This window comes from Symphalangus syndactylus, chromosome 13 (genome assembly GCF_028878055.3).
Source record: "Symphalangus syndactylus isolate Jambi chromosome 13, NHGRI_mSymSyn1-v2.1_pri, whole genome shotgun sequence".
NCBI classification, from domain to species: Eukaryota; Metazoa; Chordata; class Mammalia; order Primates; family Hylobatidae; genus Symphalangus; species Symphalangus syndactylus.
In genome coordinates, this window is record NC_072435.2 from 34,967,253 (window position 1) to 34,988,129 (window position 20,877).

A 20,877-nucleotide genomic window follows, 5' to 3' on the forward strand; every position below is an offset into this window, starting at 1 on the left:
CTTTCACTCTCGTCCAGGCTGGAGTGCAGTGGAGTGACCTCGGCTCACTGCAGGCTCTGCCTCCTGTCTTCACGCCATTCTCCTGCCTCGGCCTCCCGAGTAGCTGGGACTACGCGCGCCCGCCGCCACACCCAGCTGATTTTTTTGTATTTGTTTTTTCGTAGAGATGGGGTTTCGCTGTGTTAGCTAGGAAGGTCTCGATCTCCTGACCTCGTGATCCACCCGCCTCGGTCTCCGGAAGTGCTGGGATGACAGGCATCAGCCACCTCGCCCGGCCCAGAAATGGAGATTTTTGGGCAAACACATTAAAGCAAATAAACGCAAATAGACGAAAATCATTTTAACATTTTTATTTAACCCAAGAAATACAGATAGAATCAACAGCAATAGAATTTACATTGCAGTGATGAATAAGATACATGCTACAAGGCTTCATTATCTGATGCAAAATCTAGTATGTGTTTTACAGCAAACCTCAATTGGAAACTGAATGTCGATCACACAGGCTTGATGTGCGTGTCAATTTCATGAGAGTTACAATCTCGGGATAAGTCTCACATAGCCTAAGAGTCCAAACATACCTTCAAGTGTTCCAACAACTTATTCACTACTCATTCTTAGAACTGAATTTACAAACAAAAATCCCAGCCCATTCATTGCTGAATTGCATCCCATTGAAAGAATGGGTCACAGTTCCTGTTTCTAGTCACTGCTGAGTGACATTAAAGTGCCTTCCATGTTTTGGCGATGGTGAGGACAGGTGCTAGAAGCCTCTGCCCTCAACCTTGTCCACATGAGTTCTAATTTCTTTAGAACAACTATCTCAGGGTGGGAAAGATGGTTCCAAGAAGTGCCTATTGCATTGATTAGGAATCAATGAAACTCTTTCTCCCTGCGGGTTGTCCCATTTGGATTTCAACCGGCACTGTCAGAGCGTTCCACTTTCTCCACATGCTCTGCAGCGCTTGGGACGGTCAGGCATTGTCATGGTGGCTTCTCTAAGAGCTTCTCGGTTGTATTTCAAGGTGTATTTGACATACATTTCCCCGGGGAGGGATACTGAACACTTTCTGAAGTGTTTGTTTGCATCCTCTTTGAGGAAATGTCTGCTCAAGTCTCTTGCTGGGTTTTGAACAGAATCGTTTGTTTGTTCCATTGGAGTATTGACAAGTCTCCGTGTATTCTGGGTATGAGCAGTCCTTGCGTGTATAGATTTGCAAATATTTTGTGCCCCAATCTCAAGGTTGCTCTTTTATACAAATCAAGAGCATCTGAGGCAGAGCAAAGGTTCAGGTGAGAGGACGGAGCATTTCTCCACCTCTCCAGCTCGCGCAGCATCTCTCCTCCGAGGAGCAGAGACACCTGTGCAGGCAGACACCATGAAAACGCAGGCGTGCTTCATTCTGAACAGAGCATCTCTGATTGCCATCTGGTGCCTGAGGGTTCACGGCCCATCAGCCTGAGAAGAGACGTCTTCGGGCCTTGCACATTGGCCTCCATAGAACCTCGTGGCAGATTGTGGGCTCCGGACTGGGTGAGGGAGGTAGAGGTCTGAGGGCAGAGTTGGGCAGGGGCTCCAGGCCATGGAGATCCAAGTTGAATTCTTCAGGCAGAGCCTGTCTCCAGGGCCTAGGCTTGGGCATTTGGGACGAGCCCTGGGGCACAGCGGCTCTGTAGCAAGGTTTGAGGTAGAGGACACGCCGGGAAGAAGGGCCGATTCCATGCACAAGGTTTGACGGGGGTCCCATCACGGGCAGGAAGCCTTGGGGAGCCTCACTCTCTTTTACTGAAGGCGCCACGCACACATTCTCTGCTCTCTGGGCTCTCACAGATCCATTTTCAATGTCAATCTCCCAGACAGTCTCTGTGCTCGTGAACAGGAGCCAGCGGGCATGGGCAGGGTACAAGAGATCCTTCAAGGACATCAGGACTTGCTCAGGGACCACCAGGAGGAGCACACTGACGAGGCTGAGTCGCAGGGCTCCCTGTGGGTCCAGCAGCAAGACCTCCTCTCCCAGCCGCAGGTGCAGGAGCATTCCTGGTTCCAGGACCACGATGATCAGCTTCCTGTGGGGAAGCTGTGGGCCCTGGGGGAGAAAAGCCATGGGTCAGTCATTGTCCTCTGAGGGGGGGCTCAAACAGGGACAGACCAAGGCAGGAGAGCTGTCGGTAACTTCCCCAGGCATAAATTAAACCCTGCAGGGACACCCAGAATTTGCACTTTCATTGACGCCCCTTGGGAGGGTCATTTCCTGGAAGTCCCCTAGGGCCTGGAGCTCAGGCAGACCTGTCTCACCCGCGCCCACCTAGATGGAGCGACCTTACCTGGGGCAGCTCCAGGGGCTGCTGTGCAGGGTGGTGGGGACCTGGCTGTACTGGAGCTGGTTCTACACCTGTGGAGAGAGCAGAGTGTGCAGGTGAAAGCCCTTGTCATGCAGGATGCCCTTGAGGGTTAAAGGTGCCACCGTGAGAAAGACCAAATGCAGAAGAAGCCAGGTACAGGACACCCGCCCACGGAGCTGCAGGAGGAAGCTCCCGACACTCTGGACAGCACAGCTGCTCATCTCATGATGTGATGGGACACAGGCTTCCTAGCAGGAGACTCAGGATGAAAAAGAGAAGATGCCTCACCTGGCTGAGGACCCAGCTCCTCCACTTTCTGGCGTTTTGGGGCATTCGATTGCGTGCTGCTGGAGCTGTAGGACAGAGAGACACAGTCAGATTTCGGGCAGTTACCTGACGTCCAATTCCCCGAATCCCCACGAATTCACTCCACTTCCCTGCCTTTCATTCAAGGTCACGGACTCGTCATCCACTTCCTGTGAGACCTGCTCCCAATCTGTCCTAACTCCCAGCTGTTCTTGTTCTCACCCCATCTACCTGAGCTTCCCTGGGTGAAGAAAAGGCAGGGAAGGAGGGTCGGTGCCCGCAGGGAGCAGTTTACCCTTTCAGGAGCTCACGCAGGCGAGAGTTAGAAACCTCTCCTTGGGTGTGAGGACCTGGAGAAAGACGTTGAGATGCCGGAAATGTGGCACCTCTGTCTGTAGAGGTAACATAGGAACGGGGTCTTAGGATTCCAAGAAAAGCAAGAAGAGAGGAAGGAATTTGTCAGACATGATGGCACACGCCTATAATCCCAGCACTTTGGGAGGCCGAGGTAGGAGGATTGCTTGAGTCCAGGAGTTTGAGAGCAGCCTGGGCAACATGGTGAAACCTAGTCTCTACTAAAAATACAAAACATTAGTGGGGCACGGTGGTGCACGCCTGTGGTCTCACCTACTCAGGAGGCTCAGGCGGGAGGATGGCCTGAGACTCAGAGGTGGAGCCTGCAGTCAGCTAAAACCGCGCCACTGCACTCCAGTGTGGACCATCGGAGTGAGACGCTGTCTCAATAAAATAAATCAGTAAATAATACAAATATAAAAATTAAAAATTAAAAAAGGGGGAAACTGCTCTTTCTTTTTTTCCTCAGTAGATCATGAACTCCTGACATCAGGTCCTACAATCTCCCTTCTTGCAGACCACAGAGCCCATTCCCTGTGGAGCTGGTTGGGTGGATTGAAAGTGGGGCTGCCCTGAGATATGTGTGTGGTTGGGTTGTAGAAGCCTTCCCAGCACCTTGTGATGACTTAGGGGCAACTCACTTCCCTCTTGCCCCAAATTCAAAACACCCAATCTCATGGCAGGTTCATGCGTCTCCTTTCCCTTCCCCTCTCTCTCCAACACACACCCACACACCCCACAGGCAGGTCACCCTGCAGGTGTCCCCAGCACATAGCAAAGCTCACCCGCTCTCTCCCGCGTGTTCGCTCTTGGATTCCGTGCAGGAATCACTGGGGCTTCTTGGGCGCCGGGAACCTTTCATGGTGAAAACTTCCAGGGTTCTCCAAGTCAGCCAATGCCAGTGTTTGTCTGTGTCCTGCAAAGATTTCTTTTTGGTTTCTGGATCCTTTACTTAATTTGAGAGAGCGGTGTCAGCCCCAAAGCTGCTCCCGAAGACTTGCGCTGTGGAGCGACGGGGCCGTGGCCAGCCAGCGGCAGGTGCATCAGGCTCTGACAACTGAGCTCTTGGGGGAATCCTTTATACTGTCAACAGGGTGTGGAGCCAGGGGATTTGTCAGCAGGAACTGATGTGATTGGCTGTTCCCGGTATGACAATGGGAGGGGCCCTCAAGGAGGATTTAGCCATAGCTCAATCGATAGATGACCAATCAACAGAAGCTGCCTAATCCCATCAACAGGCGACCTGTTTCCTGCCCCCTCCCAACCTCTAGGTCTTGCCTAATAATGATAGACACTTGCTGTAATACCCAATTCATCTATCGCTCAAAGAGATTTTAATGTGTGCCTTTTATATTTTCATGCAATAAAAACATGTTAACTTTCACAGTGGCTGTCCTGGGGCATGTGATGTATATGAAATGAAGTGTCAAGGGAACAGAAGCGGAAGGAAATTCACAAGCATCTCCGAGCGACTCTCCTTGAATTCCTGCCATTTTTTCTAAATCAGCTGCCTTCTTTCTTCCTATCCAAGTAAGAAGGTGCTGTAGGAGTTCAATCTAAGAGCATTTGACAAATACTGCTGCGAATCTCACGATGACCCGAAGGAAACTTGGATTGGATTTCTGAATGTGCTAAGAAAGCGTGTGTGTGTGTGTGTGTGTGTGTGTGCGTTTAACCAGGATGAAGTGGCTGTTCCTGGGGTGCAGACCCTTCTTTGAATGGAGAAAGTCCATTGGTGTTAACTCATTGTGTTTTCGGTGGATATTTTCTCTTTCTATCTTTCCTTTTCTTCTTTCTTTCAGATATTTTCTCCTTCCTTCCTGCCTCCCACCCTCCCTCCATCACTTCCCTTCCTCCCTCCCTAAGTCCCTTCCCTCCCTGCCTCCCTCCGTCCCTCCCTCCGTCCCTCCGTCCCTTCCTGCCTCCCTCCCTCCATCCCTGCGTCTCTCCCTCGCTCCCTCCCTTTGTCCCTCCCTCCCTCCCTCCCTCTGTCCCTCCCTCCCTCCCTCCTTCCGCACTTCCTTTCTTCCTCCCTTCCCCTTCCCTGCTTCCTTACTTCCTTCCTTCCCTCCTCCCTCCCTTCCTTCCTTCCTTCCTTCCTTCCATCTGGGGTGTAAAAACAATTGGTGAATAGGAGAATTATGGAATAACTGCCTCAGACATTTATGCAGTTCTCATCTCATTCTGCACACACAGAAGACCGTCTTGGCCTCATCTCCTTGATTTTCAAAATGGACATTCTAAAATCCAGGAGACTGGATGTATCATTTCTAGGCCAAATCGTGAAAGAAAACGTGCAAGAGTTTCATGTGGTCTTCATCTCTGTGATCAGAATTGAGGAAGGCAGGAGTTTTAGATGGTGCATCACCAAGATCGTGGTGATTCCATTATCACTACCCTTGTAACCTGTGACCACCTGTAATCGTTATGAGATATCCAATCCGAGATAGGTGTTAATATTTACTGTATTAATATCTTGGGCTAGGAGTGATGGCTAATGCCTGTGATCCCAGTACTTTGGGAGGCAAAGGCAGGAGGCTGGCTTGAGCCCAAGGGCCCAGGAGGTAGAGACCAGCCAGGACAACGTAGCGAGTCCCCACCTCTACAAAAAATTTAAAAATCAGCCAAGTGTGGTGGTAAGTGCCTGTAGTCGCAGGTATTTCAGAAGGTGAAGTGGGAGGATCGCTTGAGCCTGGGATGTCAAGGCTGCAGAGAGCCGAGATCGTGCCACTCAACTTCAGCCTGGGCAACAGAGCAAGCCTGTGTCTCAAAAAGAAAAGGTTTTTTCCTTTAGGCTTAAATTTTAACCCTCAAACCTCCAATGTGAAGGTATTAGCAGGTGGGGCCATTGGGAGATGATGAGATTATGAAGGTGGAGCCCTCGTAGATGGGATTAGTGCCCTTCTGAAAGTGACAGAAGAGAGCTCGCCAGCACCTTCCATGAGAGGAGACAGGGAGGATATGACAGTCTCCAACCTGGAAGAGGGTCCTCACCAGACCCAGATAATGCTGGCACCCTCATCTTGGACTTCCAGCCTCCAGAACTGTGATAAACACATGTCCGTTCTTAAAAAGAAAATGTGTGGAAAGCAATGTTAATGTTCCCAATCGCTTTTACTACATTCTTTCCTTAACTATATCTTAATACATAATTGTGTTGAATGGCCTAGTTTGTAATGTTAGAATATTCATGTTAGTGAATTAATAAATACATCAGTAAAGAATACTGTCCAGGGTGGAATGGTCGTTCACCCCTGTAATCCCAGCACATTGGGAGGCCAAGGGGGCCAGTCATCTGAAGTCGGGAGTTCAAGATCAGCCTGACCAACATGGAGAAACCCTGACTCTACTAAAAATACAAATCAGCTTGTCATAGTGGCACGTGCCTTTAATCCCAGCTACTCGGGAGGCTGAGGCAGGAGAATCACGTGAACCTGGGGGGCAGAGGTTGTGGTGAGCTGAGATCGCGCCATTGCACTCCAGCCTGGGCAACGAAAGCTAAACTCTATCTCAAAAAATTAAAGAAAAAAAAAGAATGCTGTTTGTTGACCATTTGATCGGCTAGTGTTGGTGCTTCCTGGTGGGCCAGGAGAGCCCTGCCCCACCCCCCACCCATTCCAGTAGACATGGCATAAGAGTGATTCTCACTTTTTCTCTAGCCTCTTTATTTATTGGCTGAAATGATTTTTTTTATGTGTCTTACTAATGTTTCCATAGAACAAAATGAATTGACTTTTACAGTGACTCTTTTGGGGATTGTTACCCAGAATTTGTTTGAACTCCTAAAAAATGGAAGTATGCCGAGCACAATGGCAAATGCCTGTAATCCCAGCACTCTGGGAGGTCGAGGCGGGCGGATCACCAGATGTCAGGAGTTGAAGAGCAGCTTGACCAATGTGGTGAAACCCCAACTCTACTGAAAATATAAAAATTAGCCAAGTATGGCGGGGTGAACCTGTAGACCCAGCTACTTGGGAGGCTCGCTAAGTTGTCCTGGCTGGTCTCTACCTCTTGGGCCCTTGGGCTCAAGCCAGCCTCCTGCCTTTGCCTCCCAAAGTACTGGGATCACAGGCTTTAGCCATCACTCCTAGCCCAAGATATTAATACAGTAAATATTAACACCTGTCTCGGATTGGATATCTCATAACGATTACAGGTGGTCACAGGTTACAAGGGTAGTGATAATGGAATCACCACGATCTTGGTGATGCACCCTCTAAAACTCATGCCTTCCTCAATTCTGATCACAGAGATGAAGACCACATGAAACTCTTGCACGTTTTCTTTCACCATTTGGCCTAGAAATGATACATCTAGTCTCCTGGATTTTAGAATGTCCATTTTGAAAATCAAGGAGATGAGGCCAAGATGGTCTTCTGTGTGTGCAGAATGAGATGAGAACTGCATAAATGTCTGAGGCAGTTATTCCATAAGTCTCCTATTCACCAATTTTTTTTAAACCCCAGATGGAAGGAAGGAAGGAAGGAAGGGAGGGAGGAGGGAGGGAAGGAAGGAAGTAAGGAAGCAGGGAAGGGGAAGGGAGGAAGAAAGGAAGTGCGGAAGGAGGGAGGGAGGGAGGGACAGAGGGAGGGAGGGAGGGAGGGACAAAGGGAGGGAGGGAGGGAGGGAAGCAGGGATGGAGGGAGGGAGGCAGGAAGGGACGGAGGGACGGAGGGAGGGACGGAGGGAGGCAGGGAGGAAAGGGACTTAGGGAGGGAGGAAGGGAAGTGATGGAGGGAGGGTGGGAGGGAGGAAGGAAGGAGAAAATATCTGAAAGAAAGAAGAAAAGGAAAGATAGAAAGAGAAAATATCCACCGAAAACACAATGAGTTAACACCAATGGACTTTCTCCATTCAAAGAAGGGTCTGCACCCCAGGAACAGCCACTTCATCCTGGTTAAACACACACACACACACACACGCTTTCTTAGCACATTCAGAAATCCAATCCAAGTTTCCTTCGGGTCATCGTGAGATTCGCAGCAGTATTTGTCAAATGCTCTTAGATTGAACTCCTACAGCACCTTCTTACTTGGATAGGAAGAAAGAAGGCAGCTGATTTAGAAAAAATGGCAGGAATTCAAGGAGAGTCGCTCGGAGATGCTTGTGAATTTCCTTCCGCTTCTGTTCCCTTGACACTTCATTTCATATACATCACATGCCCCAGGACAGCCACTGTGAAAGTTAACATGTTTTTATTGCATGAAAATATAAAAGGCACACATTAAAATCTCTTTGAGCGATAGATGAATTGGGTATTACAGCAAGTGTCTATCATTATTAGGCAAGACCTAGAGGTTGGGAGGGGGCAGGAAACAGGTCGCCTGTTGATGGGATTAGGCAGCTTCTGTTGATTGGTCATCTATCGATTGAGCTATGGCTAAATCCTCCTTGAGGGCCCCTCCCATTGTCATACCGGGAACAGCCAATCACATCAGTTCCTGCTGACAAATCCCCTGGCTCCACACCCTGTTGACAGTATAAAGGATTCCCCCAAGAGCTCAGTTGTCAGAGCCTGATGCACCTGCCGCTGGCTGGCCACGGCCCCGTCGCTCCACAGCGCAAGTCTTCGGGAGCAGCTTTGGGGCTGACACCGCTCTCTCAAATTAAGTAAAGGATCCAGAAACCAAAAAGAAATCTTTGCAGGACACAGACAAACACTGGCATTGGCTGACTTGGAGAACCCTGGAAGTTTTCACCATGAAAGGTTCCCGGCGCCCAAGAAGCCCCAGTGATTCCTGCACGGAATCCAAGAGCGAACACGCGGGAGAGAGCGGGTGAGCTTTGCTATGTGCTGGGGACACCTGCAGGGTGACCTGCCTGTGGGGTGTGTGGGTGTGTGTTGGAGAGAGAGGGGAAGGGAAAGGAGACGCATGAACCTGCCATGAGATTGGGTGTTTTGAATTTGGGGCAAGAGGGAAGTGAGTTGCCCCTAAGTCATCACAAGGTGCTGGGAAGGCTTCTACAACCCAACCACACACATATCTCAGGGCAGCCCCACTTTCAATCCACCCAACCAGCTCCACAGGGAATGGGCTCTGTGGTCTGCAAGAAGGGAGATTGTAGGACCTGATGTCAGGAGTTCATGATCTACTGAGGAAAAAAAGAAAGAGCAGTTTCCCCCTTTTTTAATTTTTAATTTTTATATTTGTATTATTTACTGATTTATTTTATTGAGACAGCGTCTCACTCCGATGGTCCACACTGGAGTGCAGTGGCGCGGTTTTAGCTGACTGCAGGCTCCACCTCTGAGTCTCAGGCCATCCTCCCGCCTGAGCCTCCTGAGTAGGTGAGACCACAGGCGTGCACCACCGTGCCCCACTAATGTTTTGTATTTTTAGTAGAGACTAGGTTTCACCATGTTGCCCAGGCTGCTCTCAAACTCCTGGACTCAAGCAATCCTCCTACCTCGGCCTCCCAAAGTGCTGGGATTATAGGCGTGTGCCATCATGTCTGACAAATTCCTTCCTCTCTTCTTGCTTTTCTTGGAATCCTAAGACCCCGTTCCTATGTTACCTCTACAGACAGAGGTGCCACATTTCCGGCATCTCAACGTCTTTCTCCAGGTCCTCACACCCAAGGAGAGGTTTCTAACTCTCGCCTGCGTGAGCTCCTGAAAGGGTAAACTGCTCCCTGCGGGCACCGACCCTCCTTCCCTGCCTTTTCTTCACCCAGGGAAGCTCAGGTAGATGGGGTGAGAACAAGAACAGCTGGGAGTTAGGACAGATTGGGAGCAGGTCTCACAGGAAGTGGATGACGAGTCCGTGACCTTGAATGAAAGGCAGGGAAGTGGAGTGAATTCGTGGGGATTCGGGGAATTGGACGTCAGGTAACTGCCCGAAATCTGACTGTGTCTCTCTGTCCTACAGCTCCAGCAGCACGCAATCGAATGCCCCAAAACGCCAGAAAGTGGAGGAGCTGGGTCCTCAGCCAGGTGAGGCATCTTCTCTTTTTCATCCTGAGTCTCCTGCTAGGAAGCCTGTGTCCCATCACATCATGAGATGAGCAGCTGTGCTGTCCAGAGTGTCGGGAGCTTCCTCCTGCAGCTCCGTGGGCGGGTGTCCTGTACCTGGCTTCTTCTGCATTTGGTCTTTCTCACGGTGGCACCTTTAACCCTCAAGGGCATCCTGCATGACAAGGGCTTTCACCTGCACACTCTGCTCTCTCCACAGGTGTAGAACCAGCTCCAGTACAGCCAGGTCCCCACCACCCTGCACAGCAGCCCCTGGAGCTGCCCCAGGTAAGGTCGCTCCATCTAGGTGGGCGCGGGTGAGACAGGTCTGCCTGAGCTCCAGGCCCTAGGGGACTTCCAGGAAATGACCCTCCCAAGGGGCGTCAATGAAAGTGCAAATTCTGGGTGTCCCTGCAGGGTTTAATTTATGCCTGGGGAAGTTACCGACAGCTCTCCTGCCTTGGTCTGTCCCTGTTTGAGCCCCCCCTCAGAGGACAATGACTGACCCATGGCTTTTCTCCCCCAGGGCCCACAGCTTCCCCACAGGAAGCTGATCATCGTGGTCCTGGAACCAGGAATGCTCCTGCACCTGCGGCTGGGAGAGGAGGTCTTGCTGCTGGACCCACAGGGAGCCCTGCGACTCAGCCTCGTCAGTGTGCTCCTCCTGGTGGTCCCTGAGCAAGTCCTGATGTCCTTGAAGGATCTCTTGTACCCTGCCCATGCCCGCTGGCTCCTGTTCACGAGCACAGAGACTGTCTGGGAGATTGACATTGAAAATGGATCTGTGAGAGCCCAGAGAGCAGAGAATGTGTGCGTGGCGCCTTCAGTAAAAGAGAGTGAGGCTCCCCAAGGCTTCCTGCCCGTGATGGGACCCCCGTCAAACCTTGTGCATGGAATCGGCCCTTCTTCCCGGCGTGTCCTCTACCTCAAACCTTGCTACAGAGCCGCTGTGCCCCAGGGCTCGTCCCAAATGCCCAAGCCTAGGCCCTGGAGACAGGCTCTGCCTGAAGAATTCAACTTGGATCTCCATGGCCTGGAGCCCCTGCCCAACTCTGCCCTCAGACCTCTACCTCCCTCACCCAGTCCGGAGCCCACAATCTGCCACGAGGTTCTATGGAGGCCAATGTGCAAGGCCCGAAGACGTCTCTTCTCAGGCTGATGGGCCGTGAACCCTCAGGCACCAGATGGCAATCAGAGATGCTCTGTTCAGAATGAAGCACGCCTGCGTTTTCATGGTGTCTGCCTGCACAGGTGTCTCTGCTCCTCGGAGGAGAGATGCTGCGCGAGCTGGAGAGGTGGAGAAATGCTCCGTCCTCTCACCTGAACCTTTGCTCTGCCTCAGATGCTCTTGATTTGTATAAAAGAGCAACCTTGAGATTGGGGCACAAAATATTTGCAAATCTATACACGCAAGGACTGCTCATACCCAGAATACACGGAGACTTGTCAATACTCCAATGGAACAAACAAACGATTCTGTTCAAAACCCAGCAAGAGACTTGAGCAGACATTTCCTCAAAGAGGATGCAAACAAACACTTCAGAAAGTGTTCAGTATCCCTCCCCGGGGAAATGTATGTCAAATACACCTTGAAATACAACCGAGAAGCTCTTAGAGAAGCCACCATGACAATGCCTGACCGTCCCAAGCGCTGCAGAGCATGTGGAGAAAGTGGAACGCTCTGACAGTGCCGGTTGAAATCCAAATGGGACAACCCGCAGGGAGAAAGAGTTTCATTGATTCCTAATCAATGCAATAGGCACTTCTTGGAACCATCTTTCCCACCCTGAGATAGTTGTTCTAAAGAAATTAGAACTCATGTGGACAAGGTTGAGGGCAGAGGCTTCTAGCACCTGTCCTCACCATCGCCAAAACATGGAAGGCACTTTAATGTCACTCAGCAGTGACTAGAAACAGGAACTGTGACCCATTCTTTCAATGGGATGCAATTCAGCAATGAATGGGCTGGGATTTTTGTTTGTAAATTCAGTTCTAAGAATGAGTAGTGAATAAGTTGTTGGAACACTTGAAGGTATGTTTGGACTCTTAGGCTATGTGAGACTTATCCCGAGATTGTAACTCTCATGAAATTGACACGCACATCAAGCCTGTGTGATCGACATTCAGTTTCCAATTGAGGTTTGCTGTAAAACACATACTAGATTTTGCATCAGATAATGAAGCCTTGTAGCATGTATCTTATTCATCACTGCAATGTAAATTCTATTGCTGTTGATTCTATCTGTATTTCTTGGGTTAAATAAAAATGTTAAAATGATTTTCGTCTATTTGCGTTTATTTGCTTTAATGTGTTTGCCCAAAAATCTCCATTTCTGGGCCGGGCGAGGTGGCTGATGCCTGTCATCCCAGCACTTCCGGAGACCGAGGCGGGTGGATCACGAGGTCAGGAGATCGAGACCTTCCTAGCTAACACAGCGAAACCCCATCTCTACGAAAAAACAAATACAAAAAAATCAGCTGGGTGTGGCGGCGGGCGCGCGTAGTCCCAGCTACTCGGGAGGCCGAGGCAGGAGAATGGCGTGAAGACAGGAGGCAGAGCCTGCAGTGAGCCGAGGTCACTCCACTGCACTCCAGCCTGGACGAGAGTGAAAGACCCTGTCTCAAAAAAAAAGAAAACTAAATCTCCATTTCTGCCCACGCCCAGTACTTCCCACTTGTAAACCCAGCACATCGGGAGGCTGAGGGGCGCTGATCACTAGAGCCCAGGAGATGGAAACCAGCCTGGGCAACATGAGGAAACCCCATATCTAGACACAATGCAAAAACTAGGCAGGTGTGGGATCTCCCCACTCCAGAGGCTGAGGAGGGAGGATGCCTTCAGTCCAGGAAGCAGAGGTTGCAGTGATCTGAGATCGTGCCATTGCACTCCATCCTGAGTGACAGAGTGAGACCCGCTCTAAAAATAATTATAATAATAAATAAAGTAAAATGAAATAAAACTCCATTTCTACAGCAAATTGTTTTATTTCTGTTGGGTACAAGGCACAGATGGTAGAGCCCACAGTAAGTGGATTGAGAGGAGCTTTCTCCAGGCAAAAGAGCATCCGCCACTCCACAGATAACAGCACACACACACACACACACACACACACACACACACACTCAAACAATCACAAAAGACATCTACGAGTCCATTTATACCCCCACCACAGGTCATCTTCAGATTTCCCCCAGCGTTTCTCAAATGCATGAGTTTGCACTTCTAAGGAGTCTTTTGTGAATAGATCCCCAGAGGTGGTCTCTTTGGACTATTATAGGGGAGTCACAAATAGAAACTCTCTCACAACATCTCATATGCTGCCCCCTTTTTTTTTTTGAGACACAATCTCCCTCTGTCATCCAGGCTGGAGTGCAATGGGACCATCTCAGCTCATCTCACTACAACTTCCGCCTCCCAGGTTCAAGCAATTCTCGTGTCTCAGCCTCCCAAGTAGCTGGGTCTACAGGTGCACCCCACCATACTTGGCTAATTTTTATATTTTCAGTAGAGTTGGGGTTTCACCACATTGGTCAAGCTGCTCTTCAACTCCTGACATCTGGTGATCCGCCCGCCTCGACCTCCCAGAGTGCTGGGATTACAGGCATGTGCCATTGTGCTCGGCATACTTCCATTTTTTAGGAGTTCAAACAAATTCTGGGTAACAATCCCCAAAAGAGTCACTGTAAAAGTCAATTCATTTTGTACTATGGAAACATTAGTAAGACACATAAAAAAAAATCATTTCAGCCAATAAATAAAGAGGCTAGAGAAAAAGTGAGAATCACTCTTATGCCATGTCTACTGGAATGGGTGGGGGGTGGGGCAGGGCTCTCCTGGCCCACCAGGAAGCACCAACACTAGCCGATCAAATGGTCAACAAACAGCATTCTTTTTTTTTTTTCTTTAATTTTTTGAGATAGAGTTTAGCTTTTGTTGCCCAGGCTGGAGTGCAATGGCGCGATCTCAGCTCACCACAACCTCTGCCTCCCAGGTTCAAGTGATTCTCCTGCCTCAGCCTCCCGAGTAGCTGGGATTAAAGGCACGTGCCACTATGACAGGCTGATTTGTATTTTTAGTAGAGTCAGGGTTTCTCCATGTTGGTCAGGCTGATCTTGAACTCCCGACTTCAGATGACTGGCCCCCTTGGCCTCCCAATGTGCTGGGATTACAGGGGTGAACGACCATTCCACCCTGGACAGTATTCTTTACTGATGTATTTATTAATTCACTAACATGAATATTCTAACATTACAAACTAGGCCATTCAACACAACTATGTATTAAGATATAGTTAAGGAAAGAATGTACTAAAAGCGATTGGGAACATTAACATTGCTTTCCACACATTTTCTTTTTAAGAACGGACATGTGTTTATCACAGTTCTGGAGGCTGGAAGTCCAAGATGAGGGTGCCAGCATTATCTGGGTCTGGTGAGGACCCTCTTCCAGGTTGGAGACTGTCATATCCTCCCTGTCTCCTCTCATGGAAGGTGCTGGCGAGCTCTCTTCTGTCACTTTCAGAAGGGCACTAATCCCATCTACGAGGGCTCCACCTTCATAATCTCATCATCTCCCAATGGCCCCACCTGCTAATACCTTCACATTGGAGGTTTGAGGGTTAAAATTTAAGCCTAAAGGAAAAAACCTTTTCTTTTTGAGACACAGGCTTGCTCTGTTGCCCAGGCTGAAGTTGAGTGGCACGATCTCGGCTCTCTGCAGCCTTGACATCCCAGGCTCAAGCGATCCTCCCACTTCACCTTCTGAAATACCTGCGACTACAGGCACTTACCACCACACTTGGCTGATTTTTAAATTTTTTGTAGAGGTGGGGACTCGCTACGTTGTCCTGGCTGGTCTCTACCTCCTGGGCCCTTGGGCTCAAGCCAGCCTCCTGCCTTTGCCTCCCAAAGTACTGGGATCACAGGCATTAGCCATCACTCCTAGCCCAAGATATTAATACAGTAAATATTAACACCTATCTCGGATTGGATATCTCATAACGATTACAGGTGGTCACAGGTTACAAGGGTAGTGATAATGGAATCACCACGATCTTGGTGATGCACCATCTAAAACTCCTGCCTTCCTCAATTCTGATCACAGAGATGAAGACCACATGAAACTCTTGCACGTTTTCTTTCACGATTTGGCCTAGAAATGATACATCCAGTCTCCTGGATTTTAGAATGTCCATTTTGAAAATCAAGGAGATGAGGCCAAGACGGTCTTCTGTGTGTGCAGAATGAGATGAGAACTGCATAAATGTCTGAGGCAGTTATTCCATAATTCTCCTATTCACCAATTGTTTTTACACCCCAGATGGAAGGAAGGAAGGAAGGAAGGAAGGAAGGGAGGGAGGAGGGAAGGAAGGAAGTAAGGAAGCAGGGAAGGGGAAGGGAGGAAGAAAGGAAGTGCGGAAGGAGGGAGGGAGGGAGGGACAGAGGGAGGGAGGGAGGGAGGGACAAAGGGAGGGAGCGAGGGAGAGACGCAGGGATGGAGGGAGGGAGGCAGGAAGGGACGGAGGGACGGAGGGAGGGACGGAGGGAGGCAGGGAGGGAAGGGACTTAGGGAGGGAGGAAGGGAAGTGATGGAGGGAGGGTGGGAGGCAGGAAGGAAGGAGAAAATATCTGAAAGAAAGAAGAAAAGGAAAGATAGAAAGAGAAAATATCCACCGAAAACACAATGAGTTAACACCAATGGACTTTCTCCATTCAAAGAAGGGTCTGCACCCCAGGAACAGCCACTTCATCCTGGTTAAACGCACACACACACACACACACACACACACGCTTTCTTAGCACATTCAGAAATCCAATCCAAGTTTCCTTCGGGTCATCGTGAGATTCGCAGCAGTATTTGTCAAATGCTCTTAGATTGAACTCCTACAGCACCTTCTTACTTGGATAGGAAGAAAGAAGGCAGCTGATTTAGAAAAAATGGCAGGAATTCAAGGAGAGTCGCTCGGAGATGCTTGTGAATTTCCTTCCGCTTCTGTTCCCTTGACACTTCATTTCATATACATCACATGCCCCAGGACAGCCACTGTGAAAGTTAACATGTTTTTATTGCATGAAAATATAAAAGGCACACATTAAAATCTCTTTGAGCGATAGATGAATTGGGTATTACAGCAAGTGTCTATCATTATTAGGCAAGACCTAGAGGTTGGGAGGGGGCAGGAAACAGGTCGCCTGTTGATGGGATTAGGCAGCTTCTGTTGATTGGTCATCTATCGATTGAGCTATGGCTAAATCCTCCTTGAGGGCCCCTCCCATTGTCATACCGGGAACAGCCAATCACATCAGTTCCTGCTGACAAATCCCCTGGCTCCACACCCTGTTGACAGTATAAAGGATTCCCCCAAGAGCTCAGTTGTCAGAGCCTGATGCACCTGCCGCTGGCTGGCCACGGCCCCGTCGCTCCACAGCGCAAGTCTTCGGGAGCAGCTTTGGGGCTGACACCGCTCTCTCAAATTAAGTAAAGGATCCAGAAACCAAAAAGAAATCTTTGCAGGACACAGACAAACACTGGCATTGGCTGACTTGGAGAACCCTGGAAGTTTTCACCATGAAAGGTTCCCGGCGCCCAAGAAGCCCCAGTGATTCCTGCACGGAATCCAAGAGCGAACACGCGGGAGAGAGCGGGTGAGCTTTGCTATGTGCTGGGGACACCTGCAGGGTGACCTGCCTGTGGGGTGTGTGGGTGTGTGTTGGAGAGAGAGGGGAAGGGAAAGGAGACGCATGAACCTGCCATGAGATTGGGTGTTTTGAATTTGGGGCAAGAGGGAAGTGAGTTGCCCCTAAGTCATCACAAGGTGCTGGGAAGGCTTCTACAACCCAACCACACACATATCTCAGGGCAGCCCCACTTTCAATCCACCCAACCAGCTCCACAGGGAATGGGCTCTGTGGTCTGCAAGAAGGGAGATTGTAGGACCTGATGTCAGGAGTTCATGATCTACTGAGGAAAAAAAGAAAGAGCAGTTTCCCCCTTTTTTAATTTTTAATTTTTATATTTGTATTATTTACTGATTTATTTTATTGAGACAGCGTCTCACTCCGATGGTCCACACTGGAGTGCAGTGGCGCGGTTTTAGCTGACTGCAGGCTCCACCTCTGAGTCTCAGGCCATCCTCCCGCCTGAGCCTCCTGAGTAGGTGAGACCACAGGCGTGCACCACCGTGCCCCACTAATGTTTTGTATTTTTAGTAGAGACTAGGTTTCACCATGTTGCCCAGGCTGCTCTCAAACTCCTGGACTCAAGCAATCCTCCTACCTCGGCCTCCCAAAGTGCTGGGATTATAGGCGTGTGCCATCATGTCTGACAAATTCCTTCCTCTCTTCTTGCTTTTCTTGGAATCCTAAGACCCCGTTCCTATGTTACCTCTACAGACAGAGGTGCCACATTTCCGGCATCTCAACGTCTTTCTCCAGGTCCTCACACCCAAGGAGAGGTTTCTAACTCTCGCCTGCGTGAGCTCCTGAAAGGGTAAACTGCTCCCTGCGGGCACCGACCCTCCTTCCCTGCCTTTTCTTCACCCAGGGAAGCTCAGGTAGATGGGGTGAGAACAAGAACAGCTGGGAGTTAGGACAGATTGGGAGCAGGTCTCACAGGAAGTGGATGACGAGTCCGTGACCTTGAATGAAAGGCAGGGAAGTGGAGTGAATTCGTGGGGATTCGGGGAATTGGACGTCAGGTAACTGCCCGAAATCTGACTGTGTCTCTCTGTCCTACAGCTCCAGCAGCACGCAATCGAATGCCCCAAAACGCCAGAAAGTGGAGGAGCTGGGTCCTCAGCCAGGTGAGGCATCTTCTCTTTTTCATCCTGAGTCTCCTGCTAGGAAGCCTGTGTCCCATCACATCATGAGATGAGCAGCTGTGCTGTCCAGAGTGTCGGGAGCTTCCTCCTGCAGCTCCGTGGGCGGGTGTCCTGTACCTGGCTTCTTCTGCATTTGGTCTTTCTCACGGTGGCACCTTTAACCCTCAAGGGCATCCTGCATGACAAGGGCTTTCACCTGCACACTCTGCTCTCTCCACAGGTGTAGAACCAGCTCCAGTACAGCCAGGTCCCCACCACCCTGCACAGCAGCCCCTGGAGCTGCCCCAGGTAAGGTCGCTCCATCTAGGTGGGCGCGGGTGAGACAGGTCTGCCTGAGCTCCAGGCCCTAGGGGACTTCCAGGAAATGACCCTCCCAAGGGGCGTCAATGAAAGTGCAAATTCTGGGTGTCCCTGCAGGGTTTAATTTATGCCTGGGGAAGTTACCGACAGCTCTCCTGCCTTGGTCTGTCCCTGTTTGAGCCCCCCCTCAGAGGACAATGACTGACCCATGGCTTTTCTCCCCCAGGGCCCACAGCTTCCCCACAGGAAGCTGATCATCGTGGTCCTGGAACCAGGAATGCTCCTGCACCTGCGGCTGGGAGAGGAGGTCTTGCTGCTGGACCCACAGGGAGCCCTGCGACTCAGCCTCGTCAGTGTGCTCCTCCTGGTGGTCCCTGAGCAAGTCCTGATGTCCTTGAAGGATCTCTTGTACCCTGCCCATGCCCGCTGGCTCCTGTTCACGAGCACAGAGACTGTCTGGGAGATTGACATTGAAAATGGATCTGTGAGAGCCCAGAGAGCAGAGAATGTGTGCGTGGCGCCTTCAGTAAAAGAGAGTGAGGCTCCCCAAGGCTTCCTGCCCGTGATGGGACCCCCGTCAAACCTTGTGCATGGAATCGGCCCTTCTTCCCGGCGTGTCCTCTACCTCAAACCTTGCTACAGAGCCGCTGTGCCCCAGGGCTCGTCCCAAATGCCCAAGCCTAGGCCCTGGAGACAGGCTCTGCCTGAAGAATTCAACTTGGATCTCCATGGCCTGGAGCCCCTGCCCAACTCTGCCCTCAGACCTCTACCTCCCTCACCCAGTCCGGAGCCCACAATCTGCCACGAGGTTCTATGGAGGCCAATGTGCAAGGCCCGAAGACGTCTCTTCTCAGGCTGATGGGCCGTGAACCCTCAGGCACCAGATGGCAATCAGAGATGCTCTGTTCAGAATGAAGCACGCCTGCGTTTTCATGGTGTCTGCCTGCACAGGTGTCTCTGCTCCTCGGAGGAGAGATGCTGCGCGAGCTGGAGAGGTGGAGAAATGCTCCGTCCTCTCACCTGAACCTTTGCTCTGCCTCAGATGCTCTTGATTTGTATAAAAGAGCAACCTTGAGATTGGGGCACAAAATATTTGCAAATCTATACACGCAAGGACTGCTCATACCCAGAATACACGGAGACTTGTCAATACTCCAATGGAACAAACAAACGATTCTGTTCAAAACCCAGCAAGAGACTTGAGCAGACATTTCCTCAAAGAGGATGCAAACAAACACTTCAGAAAGTGTTCAGTATCCCTCCCCGGGGAAATGTATGTCAAATACACCTTGAAATACAACCGAGAAGCTCTTAGAGAAGCCACCATGACAATGCCTGACCGTCCCAAGCGCTGCAGAGCATGTGGAGAAAGTGGAACGCTCTGACAGTGCCGGTTGAAATCCAAATGGGACAACCCGCAGGGAGAAAGAGTTTCATTGATTCCTAATCAATGCAATAGGCACTTCTTGGAACCATCTTTCCCACCCTGAGATAGTTGTTCTAAAGAAATTAGAACTCATGTGGACAAGGTTGAGGGCAGAGGCTTCTAGCACCTGTCCTCACCATCGCCAAAACATGGAAGGCACTTTAATGTCACTCAGCAGTGACTAGAAACAGGAACTGTGACCCATTCTTTCAATGGGATGCAATTCAGCAATGAATGGGCTGGGATTTTTGTTTGTAAATTCAGTTCCAAGAATGAGTAGTGAATAAGTTGTTGGAACACTTGAAGGTATGTTTGGACTCTTAGGCTATGTGAGACTTATCCCGAGATTGTAACTCTCATGAAATTGACACGCACATCAAGCCTGTGTGATCGACATTCAGTTTCCAATTGAGGTTTGCTGTAAAACACATACTAGATTTTGCATCAGATAATGAAGCCTTGTAGCATGTATCTTATTCATCACTGCAATGTAAATTCTATTGCTGTTGATTCTATCTGTATTTCTTGGGTTAAATAAAAATGTTAAAATGATTTTCGTCTATTTGCGTTTATTTGCTTTAATGTGTTTGCCCAAAAATCTCCATTTCTGGGCCGGGCGAGGTGGCTGATGCCTGTCATCCCAGCACTTCCGGAGACCGAGGCGGGTGGATCACGAGGTCAGGAGATCGAGACCTTCCTAGCTAACACAGCGAAACCCCATCTCTACGAAAAAACAAATACAAAAAAATCAGCTGGGTGTGGCGGCGGGCGCGCGTAGTCCCAGCTACTCGGGAGGCCGAGGCAGGAGAATGGCGTGAAGACAGGAGGCAGAGCCTGCAGTGAGCCGAGGTCACTCCACTGCACTCCAGCCTGGACGAGAGTGAAAGACCCTGTCTCAAAAAAAAAGAAAACTAAATCTCCATTTCTGCCCACGCCCAGTACTTCCCACTTGTAAACCCAGCACATCGGGAGGCTGAGGGGCGCTGATCACTAGAGCCCAGGAGATGGAAACCAGCCTGGGCAACATGAGGAAACCCCATATCTAGACACAATGCAAAAACTAGGCAGGTGTGGGATCTCCCCACTCCAGAGGCTGAGGAGGGAGGATGCCTTCAGTCCAGGAAGCAGAGGTTGCAGTGATCTGAGATCGTGCCATTGCACTCCATCCTGAGTGACAGAGTGAGACCCGCTCTAAAAATAATTATAATAATAAATAAAGTAAAATGAAATAAAACTCCATTTCTACAGCAAATTGTTTTATTTCTGTTGGGTACAAGGCACAGATGGTAGAGCCCACAGTAAGTGGATTGAGAGGAGCTTTCTCCAGGCAAAAGAGCATCCGCCACTCCACAGATAACAGCACACACACACACACA

General features: G+C 49.9%; 3 protein-coding genes across 5 annotated transcripts; 2 read left to right on the top strand and 1 right to left on the bottom strand.

Moving 5' to 3' along the window:
* Nucleotides 1–335: 335 nt before the first annotated feature.
* LOC134732129 (proline-rich protein 23D1-like) lies at nt 336–4,058 on the bottom strand. Of its 2 annotated transcripts, XM_063614875.1 has the most exons (3): nt 3,789–4,055; nt 2,326–2,696; nt 336–2,087 (listed from the first exon to the last, which is right to left on the bottom strand). In XM_063614875.1, exon 3 carries the CDS (start codon nt 2,034–2,036, stop codon nt 1,455–1,457), a length of 582 nt encoding a protein of 193 aa, XP_063470945.1. In that variant the 5' UTR covers nt 2,037–2,087; nt 2,326–2,696; nt 3,789–4,055; the 3' UTR covers nt 336–1,454. The 2 variants fall into 2 exon arrangements, with proteins under 2 accessions (XP_063470945.1, XP_063470944.1); XM_063614874.1 differs by having other exon boundaries at nt 336–2,696; nt 3,789–4,058.
* Nucleotides 4,059–8,510: 4,452 nt separating this feature from the next.
* LOC134732130 (proline-rich protein 23D1-like) lies at nt 8,511–12,233 on the top strand. 2 transcript variants are annotated; one of them, XM_063614877.1, is made up of 3 exons: nt 8,511–8,780; nt 9,873–10,243; nt 10,482–12,233. In XM_063614877.1, exon 3 carries the CDS (start codon nt 10,533–10,535, stop codon nt 11,112–11,114), a length of 582 nt encoding a protein of 193 aa, XP_063470947.1. In that variant the 5' UTR covers nt 8,511–8,780; nt 9,873–10,243; nt 10,482–10,532; the 3' UTR covers nt 11,115–12,233. The 2 variants fall into 2 exon arrangements, with proteins under 2 accessions (XP_063470947.1, XP_063470946.1); XM_063614876.1 differs by having other exon boundaries at nt 9,873–12,233.
* A 4,097-nt stretch (nt 12,234–16,330) lies between these two features.
* Nucleotides 16,331–20,053, top strand: LOC134732131 (proline-rich protein 23D1-like). The gene is made up of 4 exons (XM_063614878.1): nt 16,331–16,600; nt 17,693–17,757; nt 17,996–18,063; nt 18,302–20,053. The coding sequence occupies exons 1-4, from the start codon at nt 16,524–16,526 to the stop codon at nt 18,932–18,934; spliced, it is 843 nt and encodes a 280-aa protein (XP_063470948.1). The 5' UTR covers nt 16,331–16,523; the 3' UTR covers nt 18,935–20,053.
* Nucleotides 20,054–20,877: the final 824 nt, after the last annotated feature.

Excerpts from the sequence above, each read along its gene's own strand:
- LOC134732129 (XM_063614874.1), bottom strand. The coding sequence starts at position 2,105 with ATGGCTTTTCTCCCCCAGGGCCCACAGCTTCCCCACAGGAAGCTGATC.
- LOC134732130 (XM_063614876.1), top strand. The coding sequence starts at position 10,464 with ATGGCTTTTCTCCCCCAGGGCCCACAGCTTCCCCACAGGAAGCTGATC.
- LOC134732131 (XM_063614878.1), top strand. The coding sequence starts at position 16,524 with ATGAAAGGTTCCCGGCGCCCAAGAAGCCCCAGTGATTCCTGCACGGAA. Across the intron at positions 16,601-17,692 it reads GAACACGCGGGAGAGAGCGG|CTCCAGCAGCACGCAATCGA; the intron begins GTGAGCTTTGCT and ends TCTGTCCTACAG. Across the intron at positions 17,758-17,995 it reads GGAGCTGGGTCCTCAGCCAG|GTGTAGAACCAGCTCCAGTA; the intron begins GTGAGGCATCTT and ends CTCTCTCCACAG.